General features: G+C 47.3%; 3 protein-coding genes across 3 annotated transcripts; 1 reads left to right on the top strand and 2 right to left on the bottom strand.

The window, feature by feature from the left end:
- Nucleotides 1-2,049: 2,049 nt before the first annotated feature.
- On the bottom strand, nucleotides 2,050-2,642 carry LOC127312629 (polcalcin Phl p 7). Its single transcript, XM_051343158.2, has one exon. It carries the CDS (start codon nucleotides 2,550-2,552, stop codon nucleotides 2,316-2,318), a length of 237 nt encoding a protein of 78 aa, XP_051199118.1. The 5' UTR covers nucleotides 2,553-2,642; the 3' UTR covers nucleotides 2,050-2,315.
- Nucleotides 2,643-2,948: 306 nt separating this feature from the next.
- LOC127315505 (uncharacterized) lies at nucleotides 2,949-7,479 on the top strand. Its single transcript, XM_051345990.1, has 3 exons — nucleotides 2,949-3,241; nucleotides 6,686-7,016; nucleotides 7,110-7,479. The coding sequence occupies exons 1-3, from the start codon at nucleotides 3,000-3,002 to the stop codon at nucleotides 7,197-7,199; spliced, it is 663 nt and encodes a 220-aa protein (XP_051201950.1). The 5' UTR covers nucleotides 2,949-2,999; the 3' UTR covers nucleotides 7,200-7,479.
- A 153-nt stretch (nucleotides 7,480-7,632) lies between these two features.
- On the bottom strand, nucleotides 7,633-11,505 carry LOC127315504 (serine carboxypeptidase-like 51). Its single transcript, XM_051345989.2, has 12 exons — nucleotides 11,163-11,505; nucleotides 10,959-11,053; nucleotides 10,754-10,861; nucleotides 10,381-10,627; nucleotides 10,226-10,269; nucleotides 10,010-10,077; nucleotides 9,818-9,923; nucleotides 9,462-9,722; nucleotides 9,138-9,188; nucleotides 8,657-8,709; nucleotides 8,413-8,551; nucleotides 7,633-7,955 (listed from the first exon to the last, which is right to left on the bottom strand). The coding sequence occupies exons 1-12, from the start codon at nucleotides 11,284-11,286 to the stop codon at nucleotides 7,887-7,889; spliced, it is 1,365 nt and encodes a 454-aa protein (XP_051201949.1). The 5' UTR covers nucleotides 11,287-11,505; the 3' UTR covers nucleotides 7,633-7,886.
- Nucleotides 11,506-17,151: the final 5,646 nt, after the last annotated feature.

The raw sequence follows: 17,151 nt of genomic DNA, 5'->3' as shown, positions 1-17,151 counted from the left end.
CGTGCCGCTGGAGCCACCCCCGACGCAAACGGACACCCGGACACTTTCGACCATTTGGCCCGACGCAAACGGACACGACGCGTCCGTTTGGACGTCCGAAATGCGTCGCGCCGCTGGAGATGCCCTAAGAACTCAGCTTTACTAGGTAAATAGCTGTTTAAGCTAGAACGAGATTTGGCAAACTATTCTAAGAAGAAAATATATTAGCTCGAAGGTTATCCCAAGTGATTTGGAAACCAGGAGATTCGTGTTTTTGGGTTGGTCTCATGGCATCGAATAAATTCTTCTTTCGCCATTGTTAATATATGATGGAGCGCAGATACGGTTTTGAAAGGGCATTTGGTTAGACAATGCCTCTATATGTGAGCAGTATCCTGCTTTGAATAGTATTATTCGTCGCAAAAGTAATACCATTGCTACGGTAATGGCTACCTCACCTACGGATGTGACGTTCAGACAGGATTTGATTTAGTAGAGGCTAGTTGCATGGAACTCCTTACTAGTTCGTCTGTGGGATATTCAACTATCACCTGAACCTGATGAATTTCGGTGGAACCTAGCTAATGGCACTTTCTCGGTAGATTCCCTGTACAAAGCGATCCTCCAATCTGATGTACCAGTTGATAATAACAAGAAAATTTGGAATATAAAAATACCGTTAAAAAACAAAAAAAAAGTGGATGGTATCTTCGTGGTGGGGTTATTCTCACCAAAGACAATCTTTTTAAGCGCAACTGGCATGGAAGTACTCGGCGTGTTTTCGTCATCAGGAGAAAACTATCAAATACTTATTCTTCCAATGCCGTTTCGTTAGATTTATATGGTCGATTATCCAAGTAGTTCAGCCTTTATCCTCCGAATAGTGTTGCCAATGTCTTTGGTAATTGGCTTCATGGTATCGATTTAAGGATTCACTTGCTTCTTAGGGTGGGTGGAAGTTATTTGGGGGCTATGGCTGTGTAGAAATGATAAGATTTTTAATGATAAAATTGCTCTATCTTGCATATTATCTACAGATGTACCGGTTTTCTCTGTTTATGGTCACATCTTCAGCGGATGGTGAACCGCGACATTTTTATGGAGGTTTGTACGCGATTGGAGGCTGCAGCGAGGGATACTTTTTCCTACATGGGTGGCCGCATAATCTACGGATTGAAGCTCCAACTACTCCATAGGCGTTTTACATTTTCTCGATACGATATGTATTATGCCTTTTTTTCCTTTTGATTTTAGTTTTGATACTTATAAACGGCTGTGTGCATCCTAATTGTGCAGAGGCTGGATGTAATTGCTTCTTTAAGTAATAAAATGCCCATTATCGAAAAAAGGCCCTTTTGAGATTCATTCCAGTATTTTTTGTTTTTGTTTTTCCGATGTTAATAGATTTCCGCCCGAGAGCAGATTCTTCTTTGATAGATCTGTCCTTTTGAAAACATGGATCGATCCAGGGGAGACCAATTAACAATTACTGCTTTTCACTTTGCTTTTGGTCAACTTTGCAGGCAGCTTGCGTACCTGAGCAGGGAGTCGAACAAATCCTACCGAGTTTCAATGGAGGTAATGATTCAGAGTCCAGTGTGGGTGGCAACACCAGAGAAAGACACAGCACGCCTTTGAGCACTAGAATATACTATCTGGATTCGATTTCCGCCGGCCAACCTGATGTGATCATAATTCAACCCAGCCACATCTGCGCATCTAATCACCTGACCGATTATCATTATTGCTGAGAAAACATGATGCTGAATCACTGGTTGGGGCATCGCTCATGAATGCATGCATGTACTCTCTCCATTCCATGAATTTTGTTTCAGATTTGTTAAAATTTAGATGTACCTAGATACTACTAAATAGCATCTAGATACATTTAAATTTTGATAAATATGAGACAACCTTTCTGGAACGGAGGGAGTATATTGCACGACAACTCAGATTGAATGTCATCTAATCTAATGCCATGCAAAATCTGAAATGGTGGCACATGTGAAACAGTATATATATGGACACAATGCTCCATTTCAGATTGATCATTCGAGCTGAAGCCAAAGATCACGAAAAGGCGTGTTTATATATTGAGAAAGGGAAGAGAAATACAGGAAGGGAATCAATAGCAAAAAAATACAATGATCACCAGCAGGTACCAGTAGCAAATGAATGATCAAAATTTAGGGCCAGCCTCATCAACTTTACTGAAGAGGAGGCTCTGGACCGGAGTGCATAGTTGCATGGAAGCAATAGATCAAAAATCAAGCCGTACGTATAGATGGATGAATGGACGCTGGATTCAGGCGGGTGAGTTGAAATGGTGAACGGCCTCAGAAGACCTTGGCGACGTCCTTCATGAGTCCCGGGTTGGCGTTGCAGAAGGAGATGAACTCGCTGAAGTCGATGAAGCCGTCGCCGTCGGTGTCGATCTCGGCCATCATGCGCTGCACCTCGTCCGCGGACGTGGACCCCAGCGTCCGCAGCGCGTCCGTGAGCTCCGACAGGGAGATCTTGCCGTCGCCGTTGGTGTCGAACCTCTTGAAGATCCTCTCCATGTCGTCCGCCATTATCGATCCCTTCTCCTTCTTCTTCGAGCTGCTTGTCTACCTCTTCGATCGGTCGATGGCAGTGGCGCGCGTCTTGGTCAGTTAGCTCCGCCTCTTCGTGCTCGCGCGCGTCTATATATAAAATTCGAGGACGGGCAGCGCGCCATTGTTGTAGCTGAGTTTGCGGAGGCCATTCTTTGCATGCGACGATGCCAACCGCCCGTCTGCTCGTGAAGCCGCCGTTCATTTCGCGCCGGCGATGGAACCGCTCGCTTCAACCAGATTCATTCGATCGTCTCAAGGCCCATACACCTATCAGGCCCATTAGTTGCGGTGAAATCAAAAGGCCCAGTTCACTTAAGGCCCATTATGTTAACCACCTCGCCGTGTAAACTTCACAGCCTCGGGGCCTGGGGAGGCCCATTCCTCCATCCTCGGCCGCTTGTCCATTCTCTCTTTTCTTCTCCGATGGCGGTGGCGATCGCCGCCACGGCGCGCCGCCTCCTCGCTCCCGCCCGGCGACGGGCTCTGTGGTCGGCCTCGTGGAGCGCCGACCCGGAGGCCTCCGCCGAACCGTCCCCGTCGACGTCTCTGGACAAGAAGAAGAAGCCGCCGCCGTCGTCATCCCAGGACCGCCTCGGGGACGTGAGGGACGCCGTCAACGAACGGAAGCTCCCTCCCGAACTCCGCGGGCGACCCAACGCAGTCAGGTATCTACCTCATCTCTCCTCTCCGCACGATCCTCCTTGAAATTACCCGGTAGCAAAAAATCGTACCCATGTCGTTCTTGTTTGTGCAAGTAACTCTGAAATCTTAGCTGAAACTGCTCCTTTTATTGCCAGACATCGAGACTCTGTAGACATTCTATGAGTTTGGTAACATCATGGATATATAATTCAGAAGTTCAGAACTTACAGACAGGACTACGATACCTGACATGTAGTAAATCATTGTTGGTGTCAGTTATCTTATCTATGTTGCAGTGCCAAGTTAAAAAAAATTAATAGATTTATGTTTGGTTCACAACGAAAACGACCGCTAGCTATGGCATCTTCTCTGTTAAGTTATAGCAATTGTAAATTCAGCATGTCAAACTTCGTTGTGGACTAATTCAGCAACTATCCGTAAGTGGTATATATAATTGGGGAGAAGCCCCTTCTGTTACTGGCAGGATTCCAACGATATGCCTCCTCGTATTTTCCACCCTGTTCAATGTTGGGGACATTTGGTGTAGGCAGATTTTTCCACACTTATCCTACTAAGTAATGGCAAGCCACAAAAAGTGTGGTGAAGAAATTATTTGCCACAATTGTGGCAACGTTTGACAAAACTATGAGTATATGACAACTGGGAAGACTGTTAAGAAAGTGTGGCATGCCAGAGCTGTAGTATTGAAACAAACAGTAGCCACATCATTCGCGGCAAAGCATTGCAATGTGTGACTACGAACGGAACATGTCATCGCTCAAGACTATGTTGGCTAAAATTGTTGATCAACTATTCTGGGTATTGTTCAAAACTTATCGATCTGTCAGATGCCGGGCTGCATTGAGCAGACATATAAATCTCTAGCCCATAGTAATGGTGTTAGCCTTACAGCTGTGTCGAATCATCGGCGCTGTCAGACAGAAAAAAACTTTAAGGTGTATAAAGTCTCGTGGTTAAATCTTGCAGTGGAACGATAGACTCCATTTCACTTAGGTTGATTTAATTTAGGCCGGAATCAGACCTAAGCCAAGGTAATTCTCCTTTGAAAAACTTCGTCATGCTAGAGTTCTTCAAGAAGCTGGTCGCTATCCCAACAGATACAGATGAGCTCAATGTGGACAATAACCTCATTTAAGATTAGGTGGGGTACCCTCGCTATTCAAATAGAGTCAAATGGCTGCAGTTCTAGATGTGAGAAATCTTACTTGATCCGCTTACATGTAAATCTGGCAATGGTTGGGTACCTGAACTGTATCCAAACTAAACCCGCACGACGAATTTAGACAAACAGAATTAAAATAACCCACCGAATTATGTGCTGGAACCAAACCCAAACTGTACTTGAATGACATCTCGACCTAAACCGGACCAAACTATGGCAGGAACTGTGGTTTCAACCTATGGTTGGAGATCGGTTACCCACCCGTGCACCTGACAGCCTACCATATGCTAGCTGAACAAGGCATAGTCCCCAACTAGTACCATGTATTTTCTTCCAGCTTGCAATGTTCGTCCTCGAGCAGGACAACACTTCGTCACCGGCGTTCAATGCCAGCTGGGTTGATCAGGACGTTGAACGGTTGACCAAGGTTGTCGCCTCGGGCCTCCTCCACAACATCGCACACTTTGTCCTCCTTGCTCAGCATGTGTAGCGGCTCATCAAGCAGCGCATGCTCGCCGGAGAAGCAGGATGTGGTGGTGCGGCAGCAGCGGCCGAAGGGCGACCGGGAGAAGCGGTGCCTGTTCATGTTCACCAGGAAGTTACAGTGGCGCTACCAACTAGCGGGCGGATGGGCTGCGAGATGGAAGAGGCCCAAGTTGTTGCCACCGGAGTTGGTTGAATCAATCCAGTGGCACAAACGAACAACCTTCTTGGTGCTGCTGGAGCTGAGGGGAAACTGGGGAAGGGAAACAAAGATGCGCGGCCGGGTCACCGGCGGCGGCCGCTTCTTCTCATTGCTGGTGCAGGAACCCCCTCCATCGCTTAGTCAGGACGAACCAATCTAAATAACTGGTTGTGAACCATATTTACTCAATATTAGTGACCGAATTGTTTAGGCCCACACCCAACCGTATCTAACTGATTCCTCCGTAGACCCAACCCAAACCCAATTGTTCATAGAGTTGACCCATAAGAACCCAAACCGGTCAAGCCGAGAACATGAAACCAAACCGTTTAACTTGGTGAATCTAAAACCATCGCCAGATTTCCTCACATGTCAAGGACGATCGCATATCATCAGCTGCCCTGGAGATGAGCAGGCAAATACCATGATGTTTCATAACCTCATCCCATGATCAGAATGTGATGCGGATGTTGAAATGCGTCTTCGCTTGCTGAAGCCCACACATACATAGTTTGTAAAATGGTGGTTTGTTAGTTTTGCCATTACATTTGGCACTCTCTTTTTTTCACCCTTCAGTTAGTGTATATTCTGGTTCTAGACTAAGGGAAGAACAAAAAATAGGGGTCGTCCAAATTGATGAAATTAATGATGACAACAGGGTTCACTCATGTGTGGTATTTGAAAGGTCTTCCTAGTTATGTCGCGATTTTTTTAGATAAACCTCTTAAGAAGTTGGAAGGCCTAGTATATACGGCGATTTCTCTTTTGCTAGCCCCAGCACTAAAAAACCTACTTTTTACGATTACGAGGTTTATTCAAAGAGGATATTGCATCAACCACAACATTTCTCCCTTTTTTTCTACCCCAGGATTTGCAACATTTCGAAATCGGGAAATCCCTTTCAAAAAAACATTTCGAAATCAGGAAATTGCAACAGGAGCAGGCCTATTAGAGAACAATTAGCAGATTTGGATTTGCGAATTATTATAGATAATTCCTTGGTCGAATGGAAGAAATTAGAAGACAAGGGGTATAGTGGAGATGAATGGGAAGATAGAAAAAGACGAATAAGATTTTTTTTTTATTAAACGCACGCAATAAGGTATTTTTTTGGTGGTGGACTTCTCCAATTGTTCTATCTTCACTACGATAATTCTCATTTCCAGGGAGGAGGTTGATGAGATGAGTCCACCGGTACAAATAGTATCAATGCCTATCGCTAGTGGCACCCTTTCTTTTTTGGTATTACTGATTAGCAGTGTCTATTGGTTCAAGCCCCATTTATGCATTCATCTGGTTCCTTTATACATTTATTGTTGGGAGAGTTATCTTTGCTTGAGATACATGCACCCAGCAAGCTTGCTTCTCTTAGCTAATTTGTACCATGTACATTGCAATCAGCCTAACCAATAACGAAAGGCACATTCTGTTTCTTGTCTTCTATGAGTCTCTGCTTTTACTAATTTGGCAAATTGAGTACTGGATTAATGGTCTGGTCTGTTGTTCATCGATAGATTTTGTGCCTGTGCTTTTATGATCGTGGCAAAAGGCTCTCAGCCTCTCAGGTGTCTCTAATTTGTACTAGCTCCCATTTCGCAGATCTGAGACTGACATTGTAAATGTCGTGGAACAAAGAATATGGCACTCAATGGAGGAAGGGCATTTCGAAAACCTACCTGGGAAGGGAAAACCCCTGAACCTCAATACGAACCCTCACGCAGATCCGGCAGAAGACACCCTATACAGGATACTTTCGCAGAACGGTTGTGCTCCTGAATGGGTTGAGCTGAACAAGGAAATCCGTGGAATGATTGCAAATTGGAGGTCAGCTTTCACGAAGGCTTGTGCAAACCGCTCCGAAAACTATGGTTCTACCTGGTCTGATGATTCCCGGATTCTCCAGGAGCGAATTCGACAAATAAGTGACAAGGTGCTACTCCGTCCTGTTCCTGTATGCATGGTAACTGCGTATAAATGGGCTTCTCACTAATTTGGGATTTCATTCTGCTGGAAATAATTTCAGGTTTTCCGTTACAATCTTATCGTGCCCTTTGGCCGCCAAATGTCCGGTCTAAACTGGGACAGGGAATTGGGCAAACTGAATTTGAAGTAAGAAAAGAGCGTTATGCTGCCTATACCAGAAACTTTTCGGAGGCTTTGTCCTGTATGTTGTTGTATTCACACTGCTACCCTAGTCCACATGTGTACCTTAGATCAAGATAGTACAGCTATATACCCTTAGATTTGATCCAATATATTCTTGGATGTAGTTTCCAGGTGTTGGGGTGCCTCTAGCTCATAAAGTAACTTGCAGAACCAAAGCTTGCTTTCTGCAGTAGAGACTATACTGACAATAATGCAATTAGTATAGTAATTTTGAGTGAGTTTGTTTTCGTTCCAGTTTTAGGATATGTGCCACAGCCATTTTTTGACAAAAATCAACGAAGCACGCATTGTATGCTGGACAGTAACTATGTGAGATACAAAAAGAGTATAGCAGTAATAGTAAGCAGCAGGTCAGGTGAGGTCAGGTCAAGTCATGACTGTAGTACTGTAGAGTCGCCTGTCTGCAATAAATTTTGTCTGTACCGAAAATATAGCTGCACCAGTACTCTATATGTTACAAAGTCAAACAGTTGTCTCTCTCTGTTCATGTACTATCATCTTTCTTCTCTCATTTCACCAACATTTTCTTACTGTGAAAAGAAAAGAAAAACTCCAAGGAGGGTAAAACAAATGTGCTAATGAATCATTTTCTTCTGTTGATGTCAGCCTGTATGGTGTGCGTATCTTCTTATGTCTAGTGAGCAGGAGATTGTGTAACGTCAGCCAGCATCTTGAGCGCAGGGCAAGGGTTGTCGATCGGTATCTGTCAGAAGAAAAAGTCGAGCATTAGATTTTAGCCAACAATGACATAGACATTAAACAAGGCACTACACACAAGTACACCTGCCAGACTCCCTATATATCTATCTACTATCACTATTTCTGCATGTGTGCCTGCCTGCTTGCGTCTCTTGCAGGGGATGCATATGCATTCCTTGTGCATGTGGTGTTTGAATTTATCATTGAGAAAAACCCATCTCACCAACCACTACATGAATGCAAACTCTTGCAGGCTTCCAGCTCACATATAAGCATAACCGAGCCTGTCCAAATCCTAGTAATTACCAGGGCTGGACAAACTTATTGCACTGAACTGCAATGCCAATCGCAGGGGTGGATCGATGATGCGGCATATTCAGACCATGCTCACCAGAGTTCCCAAACAATATCATAATGTGCTTCATTATCTGATGTGTTACTGCAAGATTGTGATGGATTACCATGTGTCCAGCTCCCAGTATCCAGTAGAACTTGAGGTTCTTGTAGGACCTGACGAAGCCTTGGGTGCCGACCGCTTCACCCCCCTTGCAGTAGATCGGCTTTCTCGGTGACCCGTTGAACTGCTTTAGGCCGTCCCACCTGTCACGAAAAAATAGCAATGAGCACACATGCATAAACAGTTGAACTCTTGCAGATCCACAGTTCACAGACAGTAATCGGAGTAGCAAACAATGCAGCACTTACCTGAGCTTCTGAACCCAGTCCAGTGTTCCCTTGGTGGCGCAGATGAGGTCAAGCTGCAAGAACCAATGTTGATTAGAATCTCATTAAAATACCCAATTGAGCATGTATTTTAAGTGGTTATGTGCAGAAGATTCTTTGATCCTTCACTGATTGTTATCCAGGACTAAACAACAACAGTGGTTAAGACAAGCTTGGCAGTCACATGTCAGCCGCGATATATTCCTATCCATCGTTTCATCGATGGAGTCTGGGCTGGATTTGGAAGCATGCGTGCACACAAACACTAGGACGGACAAAACACAGAGCCAGACTGACATGCAAATGCGTGTAAGCTTGGGTCTTTGGCGCCAAGCGATCGATCATTTCGCGCCCAGCAGCTAGAGCGCTAGTAGATACCTAGTTTTATCCATCCATTTATCCTCTCAAGAAACATGCACACGGATCGAGTACTGAGGCATGATGATCGTGGATTTTTCCGTACCTGGCCGCTGTAGATTGTGACATTGACGCCAAGTTTCAGCAGCTCATCAACCTGCATCCGTTGTTCACAAGAGGTTAATTAGGCATCGTTTACTTTACAGGAGTAATACTCCCTGCCATATACACTGTCTAAAACAAATGTATTACTCCCTCCGTCCATAAAAAGATATCGAAAACTTTGTCATATATCTATAGTCAAAGAGTGTCTAGATAAATCGAAATTTAAACAAACTTGGGCATCTTTTTTATGGACGCTTTGGACCTTATGGGGTAACTTATTTTGAAATGGGCTGCACTGAAAATTCTTGAGAAAGTGGATAATTACCTCGTGGATTCTTGGCTTCATGAAGTCTCCCTCGAGCGCTTCGAAGACGTCGCCGGACTGCTGCCCCCAGGTGAAGTTCTTGGGGATGATCCCGAGCTTGGCCTTGATGTCCGTGTCCATGAGGCCGTCCAGGCCGCCTTCCCTCGTCGCCTTGTTGCTCAGGTAGCTCGTGTACCCTTCCTTCCTGATCCGCTTGCCCCCCGCCAGCGTCAGCGCCGCCGCGTCCGACGGCGACTCGTCCTTCAGCAAGTTGTAGAAGTCCTGCGATCATCGAGCCATGCGTGCGTCAAGCAGCAGCAGCAGCTAACAGGTGTAAGAGGTAGGAGGAAGACGATCCAAGCGAAGAGGATACGTACGACGGAGTTGCTTTGCTCGAGCACGGCCGACTCGAGGTCCTCCCACGACTTCTCGGCGTCGGCGTACTGGTTCGCCCTCAGCTGCGCCTTGATCTTCTGCGCGATGCTGCGTTGGTTTCATGGTCGTCAGTAAGAGAATTTCATGGCCTGGAGAACTACAATGGTGGTCGGTCTCTATCTTCTTGCTCGTACCTGTTGCATTGCTGCAGCCCGCTCTCGTCGATCCGGGACATCTCGTACAGCAACGGCCCCCACGACAGCTGCACACATTCATTCATCGATAAAGGAGAAAACTTTAGATCAGCCTTGAATTCCGCGATCAGAAACAGTAGTTGTCCAATCTTTATTTTTTTGAACAAACAGTAGTCCAACCTAAGGTACTGTAAAAGAAATTGATCGTTGACTTACCACGGAGTCCTCCGGCGAAATCCAGCTATCTCCGAGAGCCACACCTGCATGCGTGTGCGTGGCGCGCGTTCGTGCATCCACCCACCGATAAGTCAGAATCAAAGGTACTCATTAATGGAGTAGAGCTACATGATAGAGCTACTGCGGTGCCGTACCTCCGAGCTTGGCGTTGAGCTGCCCGTTGGCGATGGCCTTGAGCGCGACGAGGGCGGTGGTGACGGCGAACTTGCCGCCGTACGACTCGGCGACGATGTACAGCGGGCTCCCCTGCAGCCGCTTGTTGTCGCGGTAGAGCTTGACGAGCAGCGCCGTCAGGTCGCTCGCCGCCTTGGCGTCGGTCTGCGCCAGCAGGCTCTTGTCGCCGCCCTCCACGTAGCTGAACCCGGTGCCCACGGGGTTGTCCTGTTGGACACACCGCATCAGTCTCAATCCGCCATTGCCGATGGAGCCAGCAATGCGTGCCGTGCATGCCATGGCCGCTCGAGGATGAGGAAGAAGAAGAATTCAGATTGGTCAGAGTGTGCTTACGACGAAGAGGAGGTCGGCCTTGTTGAGCCAGGTGGTGGCGCGCGGCTTGAGGTCCGTGTCCAGCGGCCCGATCTCCATGAAGTTGCCGTACCCAGCGCCGGACGCGCCCTGCGATGCAATCCAGATTCATTCACTCATTGGGTACCGTCAATCTAACAAATTTCCAAGTATATTCATCCATGAATTGGAAGCTCTAGCTACTCACCGGCCCGCCCTGCAGCCAGAGCACCGTGGGCCACGGCGTGGAGCCGTTGTCCACGCGGTGAGGGCTCCGGTACAGCCACCAGAACATGTGCGCCTCTGCAAGTCAATCAACCACACCGCCATCATCGATGACTCCATACATGAGACCATGAGCGAGCAAGAAGAAGATGCATATATGGTCTAGTGGTGTTTCATGTTTGCTTACTGGGCCGGACTTCGACGTACCCCCACTCCTCCGACCCGTCGGCGGTGCCGAAGGCGGCGGCGGAGGGCAGGAGCACCGCCAGAGCGGCGCAGAAGGACAGCAGGAGCAACCTCGCCGCCGCCATTGTGGTTGTGCCTGTCGAGCTTGGCTAATTGCGACAGGGACTTGTCGACGACAGGGCGCACGCGCGCGGCTATATATGGTGGGACGTATACGGTATACAGGTGGTACAACAACGCAGACCCGGAGGAGGAGGAGATTGCGTTTGTTCGTATCCCGTGCGCGATGGTGACGACGACGGGGAAACCAACACGTAACAAACACAGCGAATTCGATCTTAACTGGATCTGGTCTTCTTCTCTGAACCGGTTAAACCTTCCGAGTAGATATATGCTAGCTGCGGAAGAGATAAAGCTCTGCCCGCAGATTTCAACGGCATGCATTAACTGCCGAAATTTTAGAAGGAGAACGAATGAATTCTATTGGCTGCTCCTGCAGCACTGGCCGTGTATTTATTAGTTACCACATAGTAGGCGAAATTGCACAAATCAGCAACTCTCCACCACAAAATTTGTTTAATTTGTTTTTCACATAACAGTGACGATATGGATAATTTGTTGCAAAGAGCTCTAATGATTATTTAACAGTGTATCTGACAATTAAGACCCATCATAGAGCATCTCCACTTGGAGGCTCCAAATCGTGCCAGCACACACTCACGCCTGGACATGAGACTGCTGGACAAGCTCGGGTATTTTGGGGGATGTTGTTTCCTAGCGGTACCCTTGATACGAGGAGGTGGGAGGGAAGACGGGTGGCGCGAGCACGAGTTGGGAACCGGCGATGGGGGAGACGGTGGACATGGTGTTCGCGCCTACGAGAGCGAACATTAGGAGGTTGAGGATGTAGGAGATGGTGACCGGCAACTCGTGCAAGGGCGGGGATGAGCGAAAACGAGGTAGGAGGCGCACAGGGTGGCGACCGTGGCCGTGGTGTTGTAGGTATAGCCGAGTACAATATTGTTTGCGGAAGTAGAGGAGAAAGATAGGAAAAGGGGGAGAGAGATGGTTGGGTGGGGCCGATGGGAGCAACAAGTCGAGAAATTTTTGTCTGGCACCCCGATCAAGCCCCTATGCATTAGGGATAGCATGGTCACGCCGAACACCATTTGAAGCACCCCGAAACAAAACACGACTATGAAAGCCTCTGTTGGACGAATTTTTCTTTTCCAGCACCACCTAAATTCGTTTGAGGACCGTTAGAGCATGTGACTGGAGATGCTCTTATGAGTTGAACTAGGAGTCGTCGTGGCATTGGATGTATGTCCTAAATTGGCCGCCGTTGCATGAAAGCCAATGGGATGGAGGAGAAACTTGTTCGGATCATGGTTTGGTCTAACTTGATTTTTTTACCACATAAAGAACATATAGGGTGTGTTTGGTAGCCTGACTCACCTCACAAATTCCCATCTCAACCTAGATCAAGCCACTTTTTCTTGTTTGTTAGCCCGGGTCGGGTTAGCTCAGCAGTGCCCACCTCATACCAAAAACACCTCTCAGCCAGGCCAGGATGAGAAGCCCCGCTCAGGCTGAACTCATACCCAAAAACACACTAGGAGAGCCACCCTAGACCCCCACCCCCACGTTTTTCCTCTCTCTTTTTCCCCGTTCTCTCCTATATGCATCGGGCCGAGCTGGAGGTATGAGAGAGACCGTCGTCGGCGCCCTCCAGCCCACCACCGTCGATAAGGATGTTCCTCCTCCCGCTCCGGCCCTCCTCCGCCTGCACCAATGGGGACGAGGAGCCATGGCCGCGCCCGAGCTCCACCTCGGCCACATGTTGAAAGGATCGTATGCCGCACCTAGAGGGGGGTGAATAGGTGCAAACCAATTTTTAATTCTTCTTTGATTTAGGCTTGACACGAAGGTAAATTCTCTAGATATGCAACTAAGTGAATTTACGTATATGACAAAGCAAACAACTAAGCATGATATAGCTACGCAATATAAAGGAGATAGAATAGGATAGAGGTAACCGAGAGTGGAGCACGCGGAGACATGGAGATGAATCCCGTAGTTCCCTTCCTTTGCAAGAAGGTACGTCTACGTTTGGAGGAGTGTGGTTGCTACGAAAGCCAAACCAACAGCCACGAAGGCTTCACTCAAATCTCCTATGAGCAACGCCACGAAGGCCTAGCCCACTTCCACTAAGGGATTTCCTCGAGGCGGAAACCGGGCCTTTACAAGTTTCTTGGGACACACATCCACAACCAAATTGGAGGCTCCCAAATCTGTAACAACACAACAATCAACAACAATACATCAACAACAATCAACTAGGGATCCAAAGAGGAACACTAGCAAGAGGGCCCTCAAGCATATGAGGGGGAAATGTAAATCGCTTCGGTGAGGATGTAGATCGGTGTCTTCTCCTTCGAATCTCCAAAGATCAAGAGCTTTGGTTGGGGGAGGGAGGAGATCTTGCAAATCTTGTGTTCTTGAGGTGGCTCTAATGGTGGTGAGGCTTGGCAGATTTTCTTCAATGATTGAACAGCTTGGAAGGAAGAAGAAGGGGGTATAAATACCCCCTCTCAAAATCCAGCCGTTGGGAGCTTTCGAGGGCCGGATAATCCGGCCTAAGTTTGGGCCGGATAATCCGGGCCCCCCAAAAAATCCGGCCTGGAGGAAATTCGGGTCAAATGTCCGGCCAAAAATCCGGCCTTATGCCAGGGAAGTACTGAGCCGCGTCGCCTCTGGTCCTTAGCCAAATTCTGGGGGCCAGATATTTTGCAAATATCCGGCCCGGATTATCCGGTGCAAAAATCCGGCCTGGGGAAATTCCGGTCAAAAGTCCGGTGAAAAATCCGGCCTCATGCCAGAGCCGAAAAGCCTTGAGTCCTTAGCCAAAAAATGGGGGCCGGATATTTTGCAAATATCTGGCCCGAATTATCCGGCCTGGTGAATCCTTGACAGCTTCCTTTTGACTTGTGTTTCCACACAAGATACTCACAAACATGTATGCATGTAATCTCTGCACCACTTCATCAAACATCAGTGTATCTCATATATTGACATCAAACACTCCAAAACATAATATGTGAGAGATGTTCTTTCAATCTCCCCCTTTTTGGTGTTTGATGACAATATACGGATTTGCAAGAAAAACATTATAGAGAGCACTCATGTTGGCAAAACATAGAGGCACTCCCCCTACATATGTGCATACAAGTAATTTGCATTTGAATACAAATGCACAACATATAGGTGCGAGGTGCCTCAACACAAGAGATATCCAACATGAGCTCAAACATGAGACATAGGCAAATATATAGATGAGACAAGTGAGAGAGATCATACCCATATGGAGATATATAATACCGGATATGTAAATATCACACCATAACATAAACCTTGGTCTCAACATATAGAATTCCGAAAACCCAACATAATGTCTCACAATCCAAACACATATCACATAGTTTTGAACGAAACAAACTAAGCCAAATAGTTCAACTGAAGGACATAAAAGAGGACACAAGCGATAAAAGAATGGTAAACGCATATGCTTGTGCCCAAACCATGCAAATCCCCGAGAGAAGACCTAATAGAACACGTCTCCCCCTTTGGCATCGAGATGCCAAAAAGGGAAAAGCGCGATGCTACACGTCCCATGGAGATCACCGGAGTCCGTCTCGGAGAAATGATCTTCATCGCTATCAGCGGCAGGAGGAGAATCGCGAGCAATGCTAGCCCTCTGAATGCTCTGCTCAAGATCATCCCACGGAACCTGAGAGGAGTGCCACCCACTGTAAGCTGGGTGAACTGGCGGTTGAGGCGGAGGTCCTTGCTCACCACTGAGCTTGTGAAGGATGACGGCCTGTGTGTGCTGAATCTCAGAACGCTGACGGCTGGCCTCAAAGTTCTCCTTGTGTATCTCAATGTTCATGCACAGAACATTGCGCTGGAACCAAGTAAGCTACTTCACATTCCTCTGAATCACCGAAGAAGCAACAAGGCGACCAGGTGCATAGCCACTAGAGCGGGCATCTCCCATGAAAGAACCAGCAGCAGGTGCAGCACTGGGGACAGACTTCTTCTTGTAAGCTTTCTTGACTGTGTGGCTCTCAGTAGGGAAGCGACTAAGGTCAATAGTGAGGTTGGCAGTATTGTTGATGCGGAGCTGAATATATGGAGCATAGGGCATAGTGGTCCGAGACACCATAGCATCATGAATCTCATGAAAGATGAAATCCATGACATCAAGAGTGAAGTCACTTTCCTCATCACCATCTTGGGCACACTGAAAGGATAGATGCAAAAGGTCCACAAGAGCTCCACGGATAGCATCATTGTTTCCACCACTTGGAGAGATGGTGGCTCTAAAGAAACGGAGCAGTTGGCCATATATAGGAAGGAGCCCCTTGGTAGACCCAACAGCACCAGTCTCATCATAAAGCTCATAAAGCATAATCTTATCCGTCTTCTGAGGGCCATGAAGGTGATGACCACCTTCCGAGGGAAGACCAAGAATTGAAGCAAACCGGGCCAAAGATGCCTCACAATGGGTAGAGCCAGTCATCCACTGCAAGGTTCGTGCTTCATCCTTCTTGAAAGCAAGGGTAGAAAAGAATTGCTTGATCAACTCCGGACTGTAGTCACATTGAATCTTCATAAGATTATGCAGGCCCATTCTTCCTGTGACCCAAATAGCATCTTCAAAATGATTGTTCACTGCCAGATACTCCACATTGATTGCTTGCATAGGTCTAACTTTCTTCATCGGTTCATATATATCCTTGAAGATGTACTCTTGTTCCAAGCACTAGAAACGCTTGTCCTCAATATCTTGATCCCTCTCAACGTCTTCGTACCAGTTCTTCTGACGGATAGCCACATAAGAGACAATATCCATGGTCTTGTAGTTTTCCCTGGTAGCCTTGCCTTTCCGTCTAAGAGTAGCTGACTTGCGAGGATCATTCGGAGCAAACTCATCGCTCGACCTTGAAGTTCTAGAGCGCCTCCGAGAACCACCTGTGAAAGACAAAGACGGATAGCAAAGAGAAGATAATGCTCATAAGTCATGCATTGATACAGTAATGTACTCTAGGAACATGCTATGAGTCGATAATAGTTTAGACATGACAGAATGAGGCAGAACTGCAGCAGCAACAAAGCTCCAGGCTGGATAATCCGGGGTCCCCGAGGGGCGGATAATCCGGCCAGGCCGGATAATCCGGCTGGCGCGGGGACCGGATAATTCGGCCCCTGCGATTCTGCAGAGATCTCAAGCAAAGCTTGTCTACAAACCAGATCGGCCTTATAGCATGCAAAAGGAGTATACTACACACGATTTGGAACAACTAAACACCATCTCCACCAACAAAATAGCACATACAAATCACAACACCTAGGGTTAGGGATTGTGAGTCATACCCGCATCCATTGGGGAAGCCGCTTGGAGGAGATGACAGCTAGGGAGGAGGGGCACCCGATCCACCCAAAAACTCCGAGAGGGAGCGGACGGGGCGGCTCCGGCGAGGAAGAGGAGTTCCGGTGAGTTGAGGGAGTAGAGAGAGAGGCGCGTGGGGGAACTGGTTCTGGAACCGTTCACCCCGCGGCCTCTCCTCATATCCCATCGAAACCTGCCCAGGCCGGATAATCTGGCCCATGTTTGGGGCGGATAATCCGGCTGGGCCGGATTTTCCGGGGGTGTCCAAGACCGGATTATCCGGTGTTCTGGAAAATTCCATAACACCGGAAATCTTGCCTATCTTTTGTTGGTTATTTGCGTATGCCCATATGTGATACAATAAGATATCACGTCACATATGAGAGGCAAATTGACCAATAAGATGGGGCACCCTAGATCATCCGACCAAAATTCCTCAAACTCCAAGTTTTTACCAAAGCATGACATATGAGCAAGATGGAAATGGCTTATAGATGAGTGTAGGCTTGGGTTTAGAAAGCTCAAACTGTTAATGGTACAT

Source organism: Lolium perenne, chromosome 7 (assembly GCF_019359855.2).
Source record: "Lolium perenne isolate Kyuss_39 chromosome 7, Kyuss_2.0, whole genome shotgun sequence".
NCBI classification, from domain to species: Eukaryota; Viridiplantae; Streptophyta; class Magnoliopsida; order Poales; family Poaceae; genus Lolium; species Lolium perenne.
Note: the sequence above shows the minus strand (reverse complement) of the source record. Positions and strands in the feature narration are given on the sequence as shown.